We start from the raw sequence: 20,810 nt of genomic DNA, 5'->3' as shown, positions 1-20,810 counted from the left end.
CGCTGATTTAATGGCTAAATTACCTTCTCAAGATGTTAAGTTCTCCAGAGGCCTGGTAATGAACTAATCGTTTGCTTCAGGTGTGTTGGCCCAGGGTCAGATCTAAGACCTGCAGGGACACCGGCCGTCGTGGACTTTTTTCAATTCTTTTTGAATTTTGTCTTTTGTGTGTCTCACCTGCTCGTTTTTAAAGCTTTGTTCAAGCCTACTCTTCGTGCTGGATCTGATTTTCTTGCAGCTTTTAGGCGATGATCAGTTTTCCTTTTTTCAGGATTTTCCGGGACATGCCAAGCTGTTAACATATTCTTTAATGTGTTTAAATACTGCTCCTGAACCATGTTCCCACTTCAGTTCCAGCATGAAAACCTCTCCTGCTGTTAAAAATCAAACCTGTGCTATCAGCAGGATAAAAAAGAAGCTGTTTTACTTCATTACGGAGTGAAATCTCGCCCCTCTGCCGCCTCGTGTGCCAGAACTGCTTCTTCCAGGCCCGTTAAAAACCTGCGGTGCTCCGTCAGCCATCTGGCTGCTGAACGAGCTGGCAGAACTGACGCTGCTGGCAGAAACAAAGACGATGGTGAGGAGGAGGCTTTTCCCGACTTTCCGCAGTCATCCAAGCTGATTGTTTCATCACCCACTTGGCTCCTTCTCCTCATCATCTTCTTCAGATAAGTGTGTTAAAACTCTTCCAACACATTTTTACTTCCCTGCAGGAAACTGAAAACAGTCGGAAGGAAATCCACAACGAGGCTCAGCTGACAGACTTCCCGACTTCAGTTTTTAATGAGACCAACAGCAGGTGGAAAATCTGTCTGTTCATCGGATTCTTTAGCTCCTAACAAAACACCAAACAACACGTAGATTCCCTCGGACTGCATTATGTGTGGATTTATCTTTTCATTATAGCGCAGACTGAATTTAGGTGATTCTAATAAGAGATGCTGCGTCTGGAGCCCGACTCCAACGTTTTTCTCGAGCTGAAAACTTTGTTTCAGCACAAACTTTGGTAATGACAGCAGATGGCTGCCTGTTGCCACTCTGCTATCTGACTGGCATTTACTCACAGTTGGCAGAACTTCACTTAGAAACAAAGCGAAGCTGCAGTCTCTGTGAACAAAGACCATCATCTTCTCCAGAAAACATCTCAAAGTAAAAGGACTGAACGCAGCCGACCATCAACCTGAAATATCCTGAACGCATCCTCCACACGGTCGTCGCAGTAACGCACCACTGCATTTAGTCAGGCTGAAAACGTCTGCGATCAGGTCGGCGAGCTAATTTCTGTGTTTTCCTTGAGCCACATTTAAAACAGACGTTTCAATGAAACGTGAAATTATTCCTGTTGATTCGATTCGTTTCGTGACACCTGAGCTCACTCCCACAAGCCGTCCCTCAGCAGTCTCAAACAGTAGCTCGTGCCAGGTTAGACTAATCACAAAGTTCAACAGCTCAGACGCCGACACAGACTCCACAGACTCCACAGAGTCGAGCAAACAGAAATGACGGCAGGATTTTGTAAGCTGCAAAGTGAACAAGCGAGCTAAGTCCACCACCTGTCAATAAGCCTCCAATAACACCAGAAAAAGTTGCCAGATCTGTTGCTAGTCGCTTTTTAGAAAAAATGTTGCTCAAAGGGTCTGAAAACTCGCTAAATATAGCGACAAAGTTGCTACGTCGGCAACACTGGAAGACACTCTGAACCACAGACAAATGAGTGGAAGCATTCTGCTTCAAGGCCACCAGGGGGCGAAACCTGTGGTTGAACAAAGACTCCCCGGTCTATGGAAGACAACGGGAAAACGTTCTTGCCTAGACCAGTGTTTCCCACCCTTTTGGAGCCACGGCACATATTTCCCATTAGAAAAATCGCACGGCACACCACCAAACAAAAATGTCACAAAAAGCATATTGATACTTTTCCCAGCGAAACAGGTGTAGTGGAAGGCGCTCAGTTTGTCCCCAGTGTACCTTTTTTGCTTTCTTCTGACCATTACTCATGCTAGAGCCTTCAGGGTCGGCGTTTCACCTAATCAGGTGGAACCAGACAATCTTCCACGGCACACCGGATCATTTCAGTGGTTGGGAAGCACTGGTCTAGACCAGATCAGTCAACACCTTCCTGATGAGTTTCGGGGCTCAGTCACTCATTTCAGGTGAATTATCCTGCATATGTAACCTGCTTCCTCACAGCCGCTCACCACATAAGGTTTCAGCTCACAAGTGGGTGACGCTCCACTGACTTCATCCATCTATGGCTTGAACATAGACGTCCGTCTGTTGACGATCCTCATTCCAGGTACTAGATCCTTGTTTGGGTAAAAATATGTTCCTTCAACATTCAGGCAACAACCAGTGAAATAACTGCTGGCAATGTAAATCTCCAGGTTCTCAACTTGGATGCAAACAACTGAAGTGACAGCCAATTAGAGGGAAGGATACTGCTGTGATTGACACATGAGGGTTACCTAGGCCAGAGGTCTCCAACCTTTTTTTGCGCCACGGACCGGTTCATGCCCGACAATATTTTCACGGACCGGCCTTTAAGGTGTCGCGGATAAATACAACAAAATAAAACTGGTACCAAAAAAAGAAGATTTATTCATAACACACGTGAAAAGACCCAGGAAAACCGAGTTAACGATAAAGACGATAACAAAATAACGCTGAAAACCGATAAAAACCCTGAAAACCACACATTTCACACCTGAGCCTCAACTCTCGCGGCCCGGTACCAAACGACTCACGGGCCGAGGCCCGGGGGTTGGGGACCGCTGACCTAGGCAACCAGAGCCTGGAATTTCCTCTGGCAACCGATGTACAGAGGGAATGTTGTTTATCTGGAATGGGCTTAACTCTGAACACTGACAGATGATGCTTACCCATCAGGCACTGGGATTTTACAGGCATCCATGTGACGAGCTGTTACACATTCAGTGTTTTGTCTTTTTCTTTGAGCTATTTTTTCTTTTTCCATCCATCTATCAGTGAAGATTATTGGCACCAAACCCCCAAATGTGCACTTAAAAAAAACTGCTGTAATATTGAGCTTTTTTACATGGGAGACACTTTTGGTGCCTCTAGTGGACACAAGAGGAACTGCAGATTAAGTTTAAACATGAAATTAGAAGTTCAGATTTTCAGGTGTAGTTTGTAGTGAAAACGTTCTGAAAAAAACAGGATTATGATTCTGAGCCTCGTCAGCTGCTGCTCGGTTAGCAAAAACACACGTGTGTCATGTGGAGAGGCTGAAAACTCATTTTGTGTCTCAGGCAGACAAATAATGATTTTTATCAAGTCAGATTTTTATAAATGTTGTGAGAGCGTGCATGAACCGGTCATTCCACAACTTCAATGAGCGACACACACACACAAATGTGTTTTATTCCCACTTTATTGTGTCTGCTGCACGCAGGCTGTAATTGAGTCTCTGAAAAGCTGCTGGCTGACAAAAACACGGCAAACAATTAGCTTTTCATCGAGAAAAGAAAAGAAGCCTGAAGAGAAGCTCAGGCTTCTGTTTACCGATGTTTTTCTGAAGTGCTGATCTATTAGCAGAAGCTTTGGAAGTCTGTCGGTGTTACAAACTTCACTGGGAACAAAAAGAGACGTTCAGACCTTCAGCTGAAGTGAGGCTGATGACTGACAGCTTCCTACTGTTTACCTGTGAAAGCACACACACACACGGCAGGCGTCCTCTGGCAGATCTCAGTCTCGCTCTTCAGTTTCGTGACACTCAGGCTCATTTATTCCTGTTTACTTGTTTTCATTGGCTCTCAGGTATTTGTCAGGCGTGTGGAAAAATAGAAACTTCAGTTTTCATTCAACTGTTTCAGAGAAGTTTCTTAAATGGAAGTAAGATCGTCTGACGGGAGGCTTGAAGTTAAATAAAGACCATAAATAATAAAGAAGGAACTGTGACTCACCTGTCCCAGCGTGCACTCCACCGATCCCAGGAAGATCGCCTCCTTCAGGCCGTTGTGGCTGCTGTTGATGTCGTACAGCTCGAAGCGCAGACGCTGCACCTCTTCAAAATAAAAGTCCAGCGTGAAAACCTTTGAGTAGGTAGGGTTGACGCAGCTGCGGATCACCTCCGTCCGATCCACCTGCAGGACACCAAAGGACGAAATAACGTGAGTTATTGCTCGATGGCTTGCACCTGCACGTTAACTGCAAATATTACATGAACATGAGTGGTATGAAAGCTAATCCAAGGTGCGACTTTTCATTCTTTCATTCCTGTCGTGCACAAATATGTGTGATTATTAATTTTCCAGAGTCATGAGGAATCATGACTGCATTACGTCGGTTTTTTAGAACACTTGCAGGTGCAGCAGAAGCAGCATCGTGTAGAAGTCTGAAGGACTCCAGCAACCATCAAAGGTAAGCGTGTCTTCACAGCGAAAGAGCCACAGATCAGAAGCATGTTCAGGTTCAGACTCTAAATGCTGAGTCCCTCTTTATCGCCCGCGGCGTCTCTGGGAGAAACTTTAGCAAAAACAGCCTGAACTCTAGAGTCATCGTGGCTCAGCATCCAGCCCGTCAGCCTGAGTTTGCAGTCGGAGACGTTGTCTGCTTTCTAAATCAAGTTGAAGGTCATAGTTTTCACACGTTGGGGGAGTCAGGGGGACTAACCTGGGCTAACAGGGAGCATTTCACCCGGTGCAGTCCCACATCACTGCATCTAGTGATGATTTTGAAGGGCAGGCTTTGTTGGCACAGTCTCAGAATTTCTTCTTTTTCTCAATCTTTGTTTTAAACTTTAACATTATTTTATTACTTAATTATTTTTCTGTGTAAATTACATCAATGAAAACTTTTTTTGATTAAATAAATGTAAACTCAAATGAGGGTTGGTTTTTGTTTTCTTTTTAATGTTTTTATCTAAAAGAGGATAAAGTGAAGCTCACTTCTGTCTGACCTGTGAGAACATCCTGAACTTTTACGTCAGTAAGTGCTGATGTTATGATGTAGCTGCTAGCTTCTGCTAGCTTCTGCTAGCTTCTGCTAGCTTCTGCTAGCTTCTGCTAGCTTCTGCTAGCTTCTGCTAGCTTCATAGCTGTGTTATGAAAACTGTCTTTAACGTGGATCTCATATTGCTGGACTTGGACATTTAGTGAACAAACATATGATGTGAGAACGTAATCAAACTGTTTATTTTTTGGACGCGTGACATTAGCTGGTATAATGTTAGCTTATCACCAGGTGTTGTTGGATTTGGTGCTTTATTCAAATGCAGCTGAGAACAGGTGAGTCTTCAACCTGGATTTAAATAAACTGAGTGTTTCAGCTGATCTGAGGCTTTCTGGGAGTTTGTTCCAGATATAAGGAGCATAAAAGCTGAATGCAGCTTCTCCGTGTCTGGTTCTGACTCTGGGAACTGATAAAAGACCGGATCCAGATGACCTGAGGGATCTGGAAGGTTCATACTGGGTCAGGCGGTCACTGATGTATTTTGGTCCTAAACCATTCAGAGCTTTATAGACCAGCAGGCCTAGCCTTTAGCTTTCCCTGTGGCCTTTTACTTTTAAACAGATTTTCAGGCCTTACTTCGCTACTTTTATATGGATGGTTGTCCAATATAGATCCAGGGTCCTTTGATAGTGGAGCAAATCTGTTCTGCAGGTTCACATTCAGTTGTTTTGGAGGTTTGTCGTTAACCTTCCTATTCACGGTTGTCCAGTCCTGTTTCCTCTCGTATACAGGGGTAGAAGAGCTTCTCTGTCTCGTAGGAAGTGAAGGCCAGTCTCCAGTACTGCAATCTTCTGCAGGAGGCTGTGGTAGTCTTCTGTGGAGAGGGAAGGTATGTTGTTGCTAGTTAGCCTAGCGGTTAGCACCTTTCCAGGCTATTGAGGCTGTTCGGTGCCCAGACGCTGTAATCAGGCTTCAGCTGTGTCTAGCCCACAGACACACGGAGCGCTGAGGATAAGGTAACTATAAAAATGTTGCTGTTTCTGTTAAGAACGCTTTAGTCCTAATGATCTATAAGTGTCCAGAAGCTATCGCAGGTAAGCTCATACGGAAAAAAGGGAAAAAAATCAGCATGAAAATCAATAAAAGAAGCAAAGCATTTAAAGGGCAAAGACGAAGCGTCCACACTCACAAAAGGGGGAGGAGCATTTTAGAGGCCTGACTTCAGTTCAGGAGACGAGGCTTGAGGTGATGATGGTCCTGAGTCAGGTGACCCAGTGTTGATGTTTGGATTCTGTGATATTCTGTGATTTTGTGCTTTTCTGGTGGTTTAGTTTTTTGTATTTTCTGGCTCTGAGTTCTTCAGTGCTTTGTGATTTCTAGTTCGTAGGTTTTGTTCCATGTTTAGTGTGTCGTGTCTCTAATGTAGCTTTGGTTCTGTCTTCATGTTTGTTCCATGTCCCACACTCAGTCGTGTCTCCATGTCGTAGTTTGTTAGTCTTGTCTCTGTGCTCCCTCTGTTCCTTATGTTCTGTCAATTTCAGTGTCAGCCTCTGGTTTCCTGTTTTATTTTGATAGTTCTGTGTGAGTATATTCAGTTTTAGGTCCTCCTCGTCTCGTTGTGTCAGATTAGTCCCAGCTGTGTTTCCCTCGTGTATTTAAGCGTGTTTGTGTTTTCCTCTGTCTGTTGTCACGTCGTTAACCATCGCACACCATCATGGCTGAGTGTTTCCTTTGTGTTCCCAGTAATTTCCCAATGTTCTGTTCCTGGTTTGTTTTCTAGTTCCCAGTTCAGTTTGTTGTATTCATCACTCGAGTTTTTCCAGCGATGAAGCTGTTTTGAGTTTCCTCTCTGTGTATGAGTCCTGGGTTTGGGTCCTACATCCTTCCTGCCACACAGCTGAGGGGAGGGGAAGGAGGAGAACGACATGGTGAAACTGTACATGTACAAATGTTAAATGGTCACCGTTTAAAAGAGCTACTTGTGATCTTTAAATCTAAGAGTACATATGATGTGGAACCACTACATTCAACATGAAGGGCAAGATGGCGGCTTCCACAAACTCTCATCACTTCTATGTATTTTCAATGGACTCAGTCTGTTTTTATCAGCACACATCAATTTGTGGGGAGATGTACGTCCACAGTAATCAGTGTACGAGTACAATATACGTCATTTTTTCTCCTACTGACTCACACAGTCAGTGTGTGACTGACTGTGTGAGTCCACACTCCCCCTGGTGTAAAACGTGCAGCTCTAAGGACCACAGTGTGAGATCTGATCCATAAGTCAGAGCAGGAAAGCGATTGTGGTCAGGAAGTGATGAAGTCTTAAATTAGCAGCGAGCTGCTGAGAAGCTGCGTGCAGTCGAAGTCCGAGTCCAACAGTCAGAGTCATCCTCGTCTCCTTGTTATAAGGGACAGATGGTGAATCAGCTGAAAAGAAATCCAGCGTGGAGCGTGAGAGGAAACCCGACGTCCTGCGAGTGTCTGAGAACGAGTGTAAGAGCTCCGCTGGCTCCGAAACATCTGAAAGCAGGAAATCATCCCACAGGTTCGCTCAGCAGTTTGATGTGAAAACAAAAGGTCCTGAAGATCTGCAGTCTCGGCGTCTCTCATTAGTCAGAAACAGAAGCGTTCAAGCATCCATCAAGGCTTTTTTGTTTCCTCTGTAAAACAAATGAGCAGTTTATGATAAAGAGAAGATGTCAGCACGAAGCTGAAGGTCCCGCTCTGATCATAAATTCAGCTGCTGCACGTTTCACTGCAAAGAGTCTGAACTGTGAGAGATGAAACCTGAATTTGTTTCAGGGAGAAAAACTGAAGACAAGCGTTTCATACCTGCACCTGCAGCACTGTCTAATACATGGAAGCCAATAAATGTTTAATTTTCCACACGTGCCCATGAGCAAGGCTTTGGACGCTGCCAAGCGAGCCACCAAAGCTGCGACAGCAACCCTGAAGGACCGAGTTCTGGACTGGACCGGGCTGGACTCCAAGCTGAAACCTGGAACAACGGGACCAGAACAGACCCCGCCCCCCTCCCAGAGCTGAGACCGAGCAACACTGGGAGAACATCCGGGTCGAGGAGGCGTCCCAAAACACCAAGAGACTAAATAAGCACAGACCGCAAGAACCCGTCCTCACTGCAGAACCTGAAACATGCAAATGTGACCCTGGCGTCTGGAGACTCGGTGGTTTGTGCTGCATTTATCTGCATTCTGTGATTTACTGGGTTCATGTACTTTAGCCATTGTTTAGTGTTTTTTGCTCTTCAGGTTTTGTTATTGCGCCTCCTTTGTGTCCCTTGTGTTACGTCTAGTCGTCGTTGCCTCTGTGTTCATGTTTCCTGTTTTACTTTGACAGTCTGCGTCCCGTGTCAGTGTATTCGGTTTTGCTTCCTCCCGGTCTCGTCATGTCTTATTGTTCACAGCTGTGTTCCCTCCGTTCCTCCATCTTCCTCCATGCTGCCTCTGCATTTCCTGGTTTCTCAGTCCTTGCTTCTGGTCTTCGTCCTCAGGTTATGTGTTATGCTTAGTTTTCCCCAGTCTGGGCTTTTGTTAGTTCTCTCACTTCCTCCTGTTTGCAGTGTTTTGCCAGAAATAAAGGCTCACTTTTCGTTATCATCCACCCTCGTCTCTGTGGCTGCATTTGGGTCCACATTCTCCTCACGCCATGGCGTCTGCGTCAGCAGACGGAAACAGAACAACACGGGACAGAACGCGAAGGATGTTCAAACCTTCAAACTGCTCTCCTCTCACACATCATCTCATCCATGAAGCTCATCTGGAAGCTGAGGGGCGGGCACTTCCTGAGAGACTTCCTTTTTTTCTTTATTAAGTGTAGTCATATTATACAGTAACACTCAGATTACCACATATTACCGTTCTGTCCAGATACGGTCTGTGTGTGAATATGAATGACATATGATGAGGATATAAAACTCAACAAAAAGAAACACACACATCATCATCATCATCATTAAACTCATCATTGGTTCCTTTTAGTTCATATTTAATTTCCCAAACCTCAAATGTCACATCCCTGGGCCACCTGAGGGGGACTCAGGACGTTCCAGTTTACAGAAATAAGATGAAGAGTGAGAGAAACGGCGTTATAGATAATTATTGAGCAGGTAGCATTTGAAGCTCTCACAGTAATGACGGCAGTCAGAGGATCCGACTAAAAGCCAGAATGCACTGAGCACTGAGCGTGAGCACAACAGGAGGATTGAAGCTGATTCATGAGTTCACTTTAGTGTAATGGAGGCGATGCACAGCTAGTGTCAGCATCCATCTGAAAGGGTCTGCTGATGAGGCAACATCTCACAAATGAATCCATAAATCTGGGAAATGATGTCCTTATTATCTACACTCTGTGTGTTTGTGTGTGTGTGTAAGTAAATTTCCCTGGTAGTTATTCAAAGGATCCAAATATGCCAAAGAACAAATCCCTGATCAGATGGATGCCACTCCTGTGCCATGCCTGCGAGGCCGCGTCCGTTCCAGTAAAATGTTATTAATATAACAGATAAAACTCACAAAGTGATTCACAACAACAACAAGGCTAAAAATATAAACACCGAGTGTTGAACGAGTTTAGCTGCTTTTTAAAAGAGTCCACGGAGCTGAGGTGCAGTTCCAGAGCCTGGGGTGTCATCAGGCCCCAAAATGTTTGTTTTCTTAGAAAGCACCAATCAAAGCAGAAATACTGTGTGACATCATTCATGAGTCACAATCACCGTCATGGATACGCTGGCTTCTGCTGGGATGGTGTTGCTGCAAAGCGCGGTGATGGAAGCGCTCTGCGCTCGCTTCCTGAACCACAACCACGGGTGAAGAGTGCGGAAAACCGAAGCTCGAGCAAAGTCCAGCACGCCGTCACTGTCACTGATGTGCACGCACAGGAAATCATTTTTCAAATCTGAACTTTTACCTTCTCTTTATATTCTTACATGCTGCCATTTTTTCAAACATTTCAAGTTGCTGTACATCAATACAACCGTTACAGCCCAGATTTGAATCATATGTTTGCATTAAGTCCAGAGTAACTACATAAACTGCAATAAAAATTAAAATCGTTTTTGGTTTGTTCTTTTATTTTACACATATTTGTAGTTACAGAAATGTCAGAGGTAGCTGCCTCCACCAGCATGTGAATGTGAGAGTGAATGAATAGTGGAACTGTAGAGCGCTTTGAGGGTCTCGAAAAGCTCTATAAATGCAATCCATCATCATTATTATTATTATTATTATTATTATTGTTATTGTTGTTATTATTGTATTATTATTGTTATTGTTGTCGTTGTTATTATTATTGTTATTCCTCAAAACTGTAAATGCAAAAAAGTTGCACAAAATAATTTCCAACCACAGGAAATTTATTTTGAGTGTCTTCATAGTTTCATTTTTGAGTGACGTCACTTCCACTTTTGGCAGGTAATGGCAGACGTGTGCGAGTCTGCACTGATGTTTATTCAATTCAATTCAATTCAATTCAATTTTATTTATATAGCGCCAAATCACAACAAAAATCGCCTCAAGGCGCTTCATAGATACAGAGAAAAACCCAACAATCATATGACCCCCTATGAGCACTTTGGCGACAGTGGGAAGGAAAAACTCCCTTTTAACAGGAAGAAACCTCCAGCAGAACCAGGCTCAGGGAGGGGCGGGGCCATCTGCTGTGATTGGTTGGGGCCAATCGTTATTCCAACGTAGGAAGTGCTATGAACAGCTGATCAGATCAGCAAAGTGTGTTTCTGGATTATAATGTTTTTGTTGTTGTCAGTGCTTTAATTATTGCGCTAGCTAATGTGGTTGCAATTCTAGCGGGATTTAAAACTAGTTATGTGCTTGTGGTTACACTTTTTCTTCTCATTAATGTGAAGCTGCAAACACACAAAAGCTTCTGGAGAAAATCGACCAAATCGAGCCAAAAGTCAAAGGCAGAGACAGGGATAACTCAGTAGGTAGAGTGGTGGCCCCATGATCGGAAGGTCGGGGGTTCGACTCCACTGAACGGCTACCCTGAGGTACCCCTGAGCAAGGTACCGTCCCTACACACTGCTCCCCGGGCGCTGCACTGGTGGCTGCCCACTGCTTCACTGGGTGAATGGGTTAAATACAGAGGAATTATTTCCCTATGGGGACTAACACGCACACTTTACACTTTCAGCACCAACTATGAAAGCAGCGTTTCGCTTCTTTGGGTTTCCAGGAGACAAACTCATGTTTCTGTTGTTTCCACATGTTCATCACGTCGGCGCTGACCCGTCTGCTGAGGATCACACACAGAGCAGGTCAGACTCACAGGAGAGACGATGAGCAAATTCTGCTTCACATCCGACGACGACGATGATGATGGCGGAGACCCCGATTGACCCAGGCGCTGTGTTAGTCGACAGACAGGCTGCAGCAGCCTGAGCAGCTCACCTGTAACAGAGCCTCAGAGCAGAGATCCTGCAGCGGGACGATGAGCCCAAACATCACATCCAGGTCATTATCCTCAGGTACACCTGACAGTCTGTCACAATCAGGGGGCTGACTGTGTGCAGAGGGAAAGATGGACCCAAATGCAGACGAAACAAAACGTGACTTGGATAACCACAAACGAGCCAAATAACTGCAAACAAAAGGCAAAACTAACAATAAACTAAACCAGGAGCTGAATTAAATAAAAACAACAGGACCTGACGTGCGAAAACTTGACACGAACTCTTGGCCTGAAAACAAAGCAGACGATCTGACAATGACACACTGAAAACAGAGGAACACACGAACAGCTGACTGACATGAGCCCAGTGACAGCACAGGGGAAGTGAAACTAAATACACGAGAATCCTTCAAAATAAAACAGGAAACACTGAAACTAGACATGACAACACAAGCTTAGTAGACCGAACACGCGATAAACGACAAAAGAACCCAAACACAGAAACCAAGGAAACAATAAATAATGACTGCCTTTAACCTCAACTAAAAGCTAAACAGGAACGACACATGAACTAATCACAAATCTAAAATGAGACGAATACAAAATGTACTGAGACCCAGCCTGTGACACGCCTCAGTGTGTCAGCGCCATTAACTTATTTTATTTCCACCAAAACATTAACTCAAACTTCTTGTGGCACTCGCTAACATCGTCAGCCTGCCCCAAGAGTCTGAACTGTAGGGGGCAGTAAAGGGAGAAGAAAACCACAAAAGAAGAAATTGACCACAAATAACAGACTGAACGCCTCGTGCTTGTTAAAGAAAGCATCAGGAGCAAAACCTTTTCCTCTGGTCCTCCAGGTGAGCCTCAGATCACCTGTTCAACTATCACTTTAAGCATCTCAGTGAGAGAGTGTGGCGGTGATGTCATGGTGGGCCTCCCCACAGCTGCAGGAACGACCCGCACCTGCTAACGAAGTCACCAAAACAAACACACCTGTCAATTTCTTTGAGCCGTTTTTCACTTTGACCGACGGCCCGAGTGAATCTGCCTTAAACGGACCAGACGGGTTACACAGACCTCGTGTTTGACAACCCTGATCTAAATGCTTTAAACCTGATGTCCACACACACAGCTTGCACTTATATGATCCCAGGAACCACATGCGCTGCATTTGTGTTTAGATAAGATGGAGAGGTTTGTCACTCCTCCTCAGAGAAATCTTCTTTGCAGCAGCACAAAAACACTCGAAGCCTCTGAAATACATCTTTCTGTAAATGTGTCTGTAAATAGATCCAAGTGAACCTTTCTTCCCTGTCGCACTACAACGAGCGTTCGGAGCTTTGAAACAGGCGGGTCTATTACAGGAAAACTGGCGAATTACTTTAATGTTGAGCCGTGTTCATATACTTTTCTCACGTCTTTCGTCTCCTGTTCGCAGCTTCTCTAATGAAGCAGCAGCAAAAAAGCACTATAAAAATAAAATGTGGTCTTAATGCACATTCATATATACGTCTGAGCGTGATGAGAGGATTGTGGGGGTTGTGTGAAAGAGAGGTGTGAAGATTCGTAGTTAAAATTACAATCTGACAAAAACACAGCTGCCATTGTTTTAAATTAGATCTGTAACAAAGACAAAGAACACCAGGCTGAAGGACGCCGTGCACACTTTGTTATTTACATACAAATTTAATTTAAATCTCATCGTGACCATCGGATAATCTACGGAGTCTTTATTGCTGCTGGAGCCGTGATAACATGCGGTGCACTATCATCATATCACTAATAACTATCATATTCAACTACAATAGATCCCCACAGGGCACTTTATTGTGGCGATCATGGAAGAGGTTTGATTTTTTTCCATATCCTGATTTTAGTTTCTAGTTGGCTTCTCATGTCCGTCTTCCTGGTTTCCATTTCCTGTTTTACTTTGACAGTTCCTCTTCCTTGTGTCTTCCTGTCTGACTCCTCCCACTGATTTCCTACCTCTGTGTCATCGTCTTATAAAAGATGGAGTTTCTGAACCAAACAAAAGGGCTCAAACCGCTTAAACCTGCAGTATTTTTAGTGCCTGCAGGGGGCGACACCTGCGGTTATTATATTGTCTGTGTTCCTGTTCTGTCTGCGGATAATGAGAAATTCAAATTGTTCCCTTTTGTGCCTAATTGTGCATTCAGTCCTGTCTGTATGCACTCATAGCCACATCATTAGGTACACCCTTTGTCTTCAGAGCTGCTTTAAATCTTCGTGACAAAGATTCAGCGAGGCGCTGAAAACATTCCTCACAGATGTTGGTCATATTGGCATGACATCATCACACAGCTTCTGATCACTTCCTGTAAACCCCAGAGATGGTTATGTGGGAAAATCCAGCAGATCAGCACGTTCTGAAACAACAACCACGTTCAAAGTCTCTAAAATCTCATTTCTTTCTGATTAATCTGCATTGAAAGCAGTTCAGAGATGGACCTGAGAGAGACAGCCAAACATTAACATGAAGTCTCAGTGGATGACGAGAGCTTCAAATTGAAATGCAAAGGAAAGTGGTTTGCATCTAAAGCTCACACAGCTTCTGTTTAAGTTTGCATTTTTATTTTCAGCCAAACGATCAGAAAACTGAGAAGTGGAAAGAAAGCCGGGAAACACGTGCTGTGATTCTAGATGTGAAGTGCACAAACGTCCTGTCATCTATCTCAGGAAACACACAATCCCTCAAAGTCTGATCTAATCTGCATCTGAAGAACAAGAAGCATCGTCTTTCTCCACATCTCAGTTCTGCCGAGACAAAGAGAGAAAATCGTTCTTCAGACTCTTCCGTGACGCCATCCCACCTCCTCTTCAACCTCCCGTCACGTTCGGCAGAAAGACGCGAACCTGAACAGAAAGCCAGACATTCAGAGACAAAGCGAAGACGAAAGTGGGACGAGGGGAAGAATAAGAGCGAGTGTGGAGAGAGAAGAGAGGGGAGGAAGAGGAGGGGTGTGTGTCTGTGCGGACACAGAGCAACATTTCATCTGGATTTCCAGACGGCTAAAAATAAAAACACAAAGTGGGACGACAGAGACCAGAAACCAGGTCTGAGCGAGTCTTACAGCAGGCTTCATCACAGCCCTGCACACATAAACAGCCCCTCTTTGGTCTTTAGTGTCAACGCTGTTAAAATGAATCTTCCTCTGTGATCATGTGATTTTCCATCCTTTGTGTGTTTGTGGTTTTTAAGAAATTTGTCCTCGCCGTTCTGCAGAGTCAGCAGAAAAATGGGCCCCAGGTCGTCCTTCCTGCGCAGCAGAACGACGCCAACACGACACGGGAGCGTTTGTAAAGCGGGTGTACGACTTTTTGGAGCAAAGAGGTTACACTCACTTTACGTTATTTCACTCCTTTGATTGAAGTTGGACAGGTCAGTAAAAACCAGAGTTTTATCACTTTATCAGCAACACTGGACGATAGCTGACAGACCGGACCTTACAGCAGCCGTGTTCATGGTCACATAGCTGCATTAGAAATGACGCAAACGGTCCAGTTCAGGGAATAAGCTGATTAGTTAACACACAGTTAGCGACTGCATCCACCTGTCAGTCAAAGAGGCCACGCCCCTAATAATGCAAACTTTAAACAGGTGAGTGTATAAACACCGAGTGCATCATGGGAATCCCCGGCAGCCTACGTCTATTGCAGCATAACTAAGGGAGGATTCAGGGTCACCTGGTCCAGCCCTAACTATATGCTTTAGCAAAAAGGAAAGTTTGAAGCCTAATCTTGAAAGTAGAGATAGTGTCTGTCTCCTGAATCCAAACTGGAAGCTGGTTCCACAGAAGAGGGGCCTGAAAACTGAAGGCTCTGCCTCCCATTCTACTTTTAAATACTCTAGGAACAACAAGTAGACCTGCAGAGCGAGAGCGAAGTGCTCTAATAGGGTGATATGGTACTACAAGGTCATTAGCAGGACATACATCCTGCTGTATGTGAGCAGCAGGATTTCCACACTAATAAATGTTAAACTGAGCTCCAGTGCAGTTTACATGTCCGAGCCTGTAATGATTTCTATTCTGTTGTGTCTGTTTTGCGCTTTGAGCTCGGTTGGCGTCTCTGTGCGGGCACTCGGTGTCTCGCTGTGTTTGTATCTGTTTTTGTAGTTTCTGTGTCTCTGCTCTGATTCTGTGTCTTTGCAGCTGTTTTGTCGTGTTATCGTCTTAAAGCTTCACTCTTCCATCCCTGAAGATTTCAGTGACAGAGCGACGAGCAGAAAATGTCACAGCTGACGTCACCATCTCAGCTGTCTGAGCCAGCACTCTCAAACTTACTCTGCGTCTGTCAGAGAGGACAGAAACTGCTGCAGTCGCACCTGTTTGCATGTTACACATCCAGCACGTAACACACGAACACTGCCCGGCTGTAGACTCATGAATAACATGTGTGTCCTGCTTTAAAGACATGAGTTTTGAAGGAAATCTGCTCACTGGCTTCTGTCAGTGTCCAAACTGAAGCCCAGCTGACTAAACACAGCTCAGGCAGCTTCAGATGAAATTAGATTCGATTTAACTGAAGGGAGAGTTCAATTAAAAACATGAGGGAAAGAGAAAGAAGCCAGAGGGAGGAGAGAGGGGCGTCCACAGCACTAAAGACAGTCCCCGGGCCAATAAAACATTTATAACCACAGCCTCAGTGCAAACATTAGAATAAAACCACCATTACACTTTGATGACTTACTGGCATCGCTGGGCCCTGAACGAGCATCAAGAGCTGCGGCAGAGCCGAGCTCACCCGGATCATAATCCCCGCTGACACCCAGAGACTCAAACCCCACAGCAGCGAGAACAACGCCGGCCCACTCGCAGCAGGGTCCTGCACAGATGCCAGCACAGAGGCGAGGCAGGCGGCGAGGCAGGCGGCGGTGTGCCGATCGCCTCCATCCTTCTGTATGTTGGCTCATTCCTCCCTCGGTGGGAGATAGCACACGATCAGGATGTTTGTTTGTTTATCTCTCAGAGTTAAGTGACAAAACAGAAGTGCCGTACCCTGCAGCAGCGAGGCCGTCCCACAGTCCACAGCAGGAATAAACGTACCTGCTCTGGTCCCAGTAGATCGTTTCCTCCTGTACAGCAGCTGTACAAACTGGACTGTTTTAATTAAGTGCCGCTGTGGTGGGTCCCACAGGAGGTGTTTCCTGTCATGCAGCTGAATCGGACCGTGTGGATGGATACTCAGCATCGTCACACCAAACACAGAAGCGACATTAAAGCGGTTTATAACTCAGCTTTAATATTTTACCTGTATTTGATGTTCTTACATAATCCAAAAGCTTTTGGAGAACCATTTGCTGTGAAAACATCCCTGCACGGTTTCCTTTTAGTGGCTTTTTAAAGTAAAACGTGGGTTTAAGACAAATCACAACCCAACAACTAGAAGAAATGAGCCGACTTCAACAGTCTTTTGTAGCGGACCGTATGTTAGGAACGATGAGGCGCTCCGACGGATCGTGTGTCATACTTCCTACTGCCTCAGGGAGGCGCTGCAGAGCTGGAGGGCAAACACGGCGTGACGTGAACTGCAGCCGTCCTCCACAGTCACAAGTGGGTCATTTCAGAGGGAATTCAGCTCCACAAGAAGCTCTGAGATTTCCTCAGAACAAACCTGTCCGTGCATCCAGCAGGTAGTTCAGCACATATTTAAAGGCAGGATTCAGGGAAATGTAAATAATTAAAGGCTAAAATGTCATTTAGTGTCCAAACAGAGCAGCGGTGGGAGTGAGTCTGGCTCTAATAAAAGACTGAACTCTTTCTCTCATGCAGGCTCTCAGATAGGATGGCATGGAGGTGCTCGTGGTGACCTGATTCAAAAAGAAGGACAGGCAGAAGTTCTTTCAAATCTAGTGTTTAAATTAGGGAAGGAGAAGGCACTGGAAAAGCACAGGAGGTCATTTCAGCTGTAATTATGACTGAGGGGGGGTGAAAATGACCCACATAAACTCCAGACTGCATTAAAATCACAGCAGGGCAGGTTATATTAACACCAGCTCCCCGGGGGGAATAAACCCTGTCTCAGTGGAGCCAAAATGAGCTCTCGTTCCAGCCGCAGGTTGATAAGAATGCGATTAAACGTGCAGGATAACCAAAACAAGGCGCTGAAAGAGGTTAAAACAGCAGCGGCGTTCACAGAGGAGCGTTTCCCCGGAGCGCCGCTCGCTTCCCAGAGAAAGCAGGAGAGGAAAATCTGTTTGATGTGACAATAACGCACAGCTGCTGATGAGGAGGCTGATTGGGTTTTAATGGCGGTGCCCTCGCCCCTTAATCACTCCATCAGCAACAATCACTCGCTTTGTCTTCCCACTGATGAGCTGACACACTATTAGCACTGATATCAACTGTTTTCTTGTTTACTCAGCAGGCCGGCGGGGGCTTTCAAATAAAGACAATCATTAAACAATTTAGTCCAAATTTACATAAAAAGAGATTTGAAAAGGAGATGATCTCATTGTGACGCTGCAGGAGAGGACGACGCAGGAAAGGCTCCAGCTGGGAGCAGGAAGCGGCCGAAACCTGAGGGCTTCTCTTCATGTCAGACACCAGCACTCAACTAAAAAACTCACCGGGCTGTGAGCAGGTGCTGGGTCCAGGCCGCACGCCACTCGTGCCTTCAGGTCGCAGCCGTGCACGGCGCACCGGCAGGATGAGCAAAGGCCTCCCTGGTTGCACACGTCGTGATCGGGCACGCTCTCAGTCACGTGCCCGCCGCTCGCCTCTCTCTCAGCGCCGTGCACACTGCACTGGCACTGGCCGTGGGATAGACTCACGTCTATAACGGGTCCGTGACCAATACTGGACAACCGTGACCCAGCTGTGGCGTCAAGATGCCGTTCAACATTTGAACTTTGGGCCATTTTTTATTGGACGCCTGTGACGGGTGCAGCAAATGATTCACAAATGTAATGTTTGTATTTACAAACATCAGCGTTGTTGTTATCGACATGATACACATGAAGATTATTTATAAAGAAGTGTCAGTGTTGATGTGTTCAGTGCATGTGTTTCCTGTGTTTCTCTAACCGGTTTATTTATTTTAATTAATCAACTTATTTTTTTGTAACCATGTTAAAACTGTTGTTTATTAAAATGTGTTGAAATATTAAAAACATTAAAGTAATAATGGTTGAAGGAAAAAATTTGGAATTCCTTTTAAAGGAAGTACAATAAGTTTAATAAGTGTAAAAAACCACTGGCACTATATATGGTTCATTTTTACAAGTGTCCTGTTTTATTGTGAAAAGCTTCGTGAGAGGAAGCAGCACATGTTGGAACTTCCTGTAAAGCTCGGGACATTTCTGCTCCACGTCCATGAAGCAGACGTCCGCTGATCACGCCGCACTCCTTCACACGTCACTGTTATGACCTGTCCCATGTCAGAAGGTGGCGTAGCGTTCCAGATCATCTCCCAATAACATTATTTGATTGTGTCAGATGATAATGGAGTCGCGTACAAATGTGTAAACAAAGCTACAGAAAAATGAACCGGTGGCCTCCAGAGAAGACGGAAACATGGCTCAACAGAAGCAGCATAAAAACGGCGTCTATAACGAGTTTGATGTTGAAAAGACGTCCACAACGACCACATGTGGACTACAAATAACCCGAACACGGAGGCCATGCAGACGTCAACACTAGACGTTCAGTAGACGTCCAAAAAAAAAAAAAGACGTTGTCCTGGGGCTGTGCAATATGACCAGAATCGCACAGCCCGATATAAAACATCTATCGTCCGATAACGATATAAATCACAACAATGTAACATTTTCTGTAATTTCTGTGAATCTCGGGCAGCTCGACTTGTGTGAAGTGTTTCCAGCTGGAGTCGAGTGTTTTAACCGATGCATGAAACGACACATTTTTAGACATAAGTTGTAACGGCGCCGTTCCTTTGTGAGTATTTATTACACGGCGTGCTGCGGGGAGAAGCCTGTTCTAACGTTTGAGTCTGAGGTTTATTTTTTAGCTTTTTTACCTCTCATCCGTAAAAAATCTGCTCTTTCACGTGATTCAGTTTATTTTGAAAAGTCTCAACAGGATCTTGAACTTTATTGTGAAAGGTTTATGTGGAACATAAACAAGCGGACACGCGGTGGTTTTACCGTCATTGTTGCTAACGACAACGCATAAAAACAGGCGCTTGTCCGTAGTGTGGTGATATTACATATAAGAGAAAGAGAGAACTTTAAGAAATGAATACAGCCACTGCAGTGATCAAAACCATGAAAAAATATTGCCGTAAACAGTTTATTTTGCGACACCACGAAACAAACGACAGCGTAAAATGAAACGATGGACGTTTTTATATCGTCATCAGATATATATGGTTATATCGAACAGCCCTACGTTGTCCTTCAGTGGACCAAATCTGTACGTCCAAAAACTTCTAAAAGACGTCACTCCGGCATCACTTTGTGAGCAGCTGTTTATCTGCTCAGCCTCAATCGAGTCCCCGATGTGATGAAAAGACGAGCTGCAGCTGAGACTCAGTCAGAGAGCAGGACAGTAGAAGAGTTATAAACCTGCACACTCGCTCCGGCTTCACTCGAGTGTTCTGATTCCTTCTGCTGGATCGGTTGGAGCTCCCTCTGGACTCCACTCTCTCTAATGAACTCCAACAACATCTGCCCCCCGGGTAGAAACAATGACCCGGTCAGTGTCCCCAAGATAACAACTGATGAAGAGCCTCCCTCAGCTGGTTTCTTCTATACAATCACTTTACTTTATCCTTTAATCAAAGATCAGCTGATTCTGAGGGGGTCGGGGGGAAGTCTCCTCTGTCTGATCTGTGGTCTCTGTGAGCGTGCTCAGTGAGACCGATCAAGTTTATCATAAAAGGTTTCTGACACTCCATAAAGGACAGAAACATCATTTGGAGTGCTGCTTCATTTCTCCTCTAAGTGCAGTGTCGACACACGAGGCTGGAACAGCTGTTCTTAGTAAAGGCGGAGCTTTAAATTACAGCTGTTACAGAAGAGAGACCGTGCAGCCGCTCGTGCTCGGCTCTCGCTGCTCTTTAACCATCGCAGAGGTCATTAAACGTGTACTGCCTGTGCACATCAACTGTGTAAAACCTTCCTGCATTAATAAGACATGAACGAAGCACAGCAGAGGCTCATTTTTGTGTTTACTGTCCCACTGTGTTTGGACCCGACGCCTCATCCGAGCCTCCCGAAAAACAGAATCCACCAGAGAATTCTATCACTTTTCTCCTTCATCATCTGTCGTGTCAATAAGGAAGCTGAGCTGCATCCAAAAATGCTCCTCCAGATGGCTGATATCCGAGAGGAGAAGAAGAGCGCCGCCGCGGAGGGAGAGGACTGTTTTCACTCTTATTATAGCGTCACTGCAGTAAACAGACAACAGCCGTCTGTCACAGGAACACCTGAGTCCAGCTCCAAAGCTCCTGATTACACACCTGAGAAGCACGTACTTAGGAGT

At 45.1% G+C, this 20,810-nt stretch overlaps 1 protein-coding gene across 1 annotated transcript in view; it reads right to left on the bottom strand.

Moving 5' to 3' along the window:
- cpne4a (copine IVa) overlaps positions 1–20,810 on the bottom strand; it is a gene marked incomplete at its 5' end in the record, with an annotated part of 79,341 nt that overhangs the window by 54,161 nt on the left and 4,370 nt on the right. The window contains 1 exon segment of the mRNA XM_042227986.1: positions 3,924–4,103. Within this exon segment, the coding sequence (XP_042083920.1) occupies positions 3,924–4,103 (180 nt within the window).

The sequence above is a fragment of the Haplochromis burtoni genome, unplaced genomic scaffold (assembly GCF_018398535.1).
Source record: "Haplochromis burtoni strain Fernald_Lab_line unplaced genomic scaffold, NCSU_Asbu1 Contig_295, whole genome shotgun sequence".
NCBI lineage: Eukaryota > Metazoa > Chordata > Actinopteri > Cichliformes > Cichlidae > Haplochromis > Haplochromis burtoni.
Note: the sequence above shows the minus strand (reverse complement) of the source record. Positions and strands in the feature narration are given on the sequence as shown.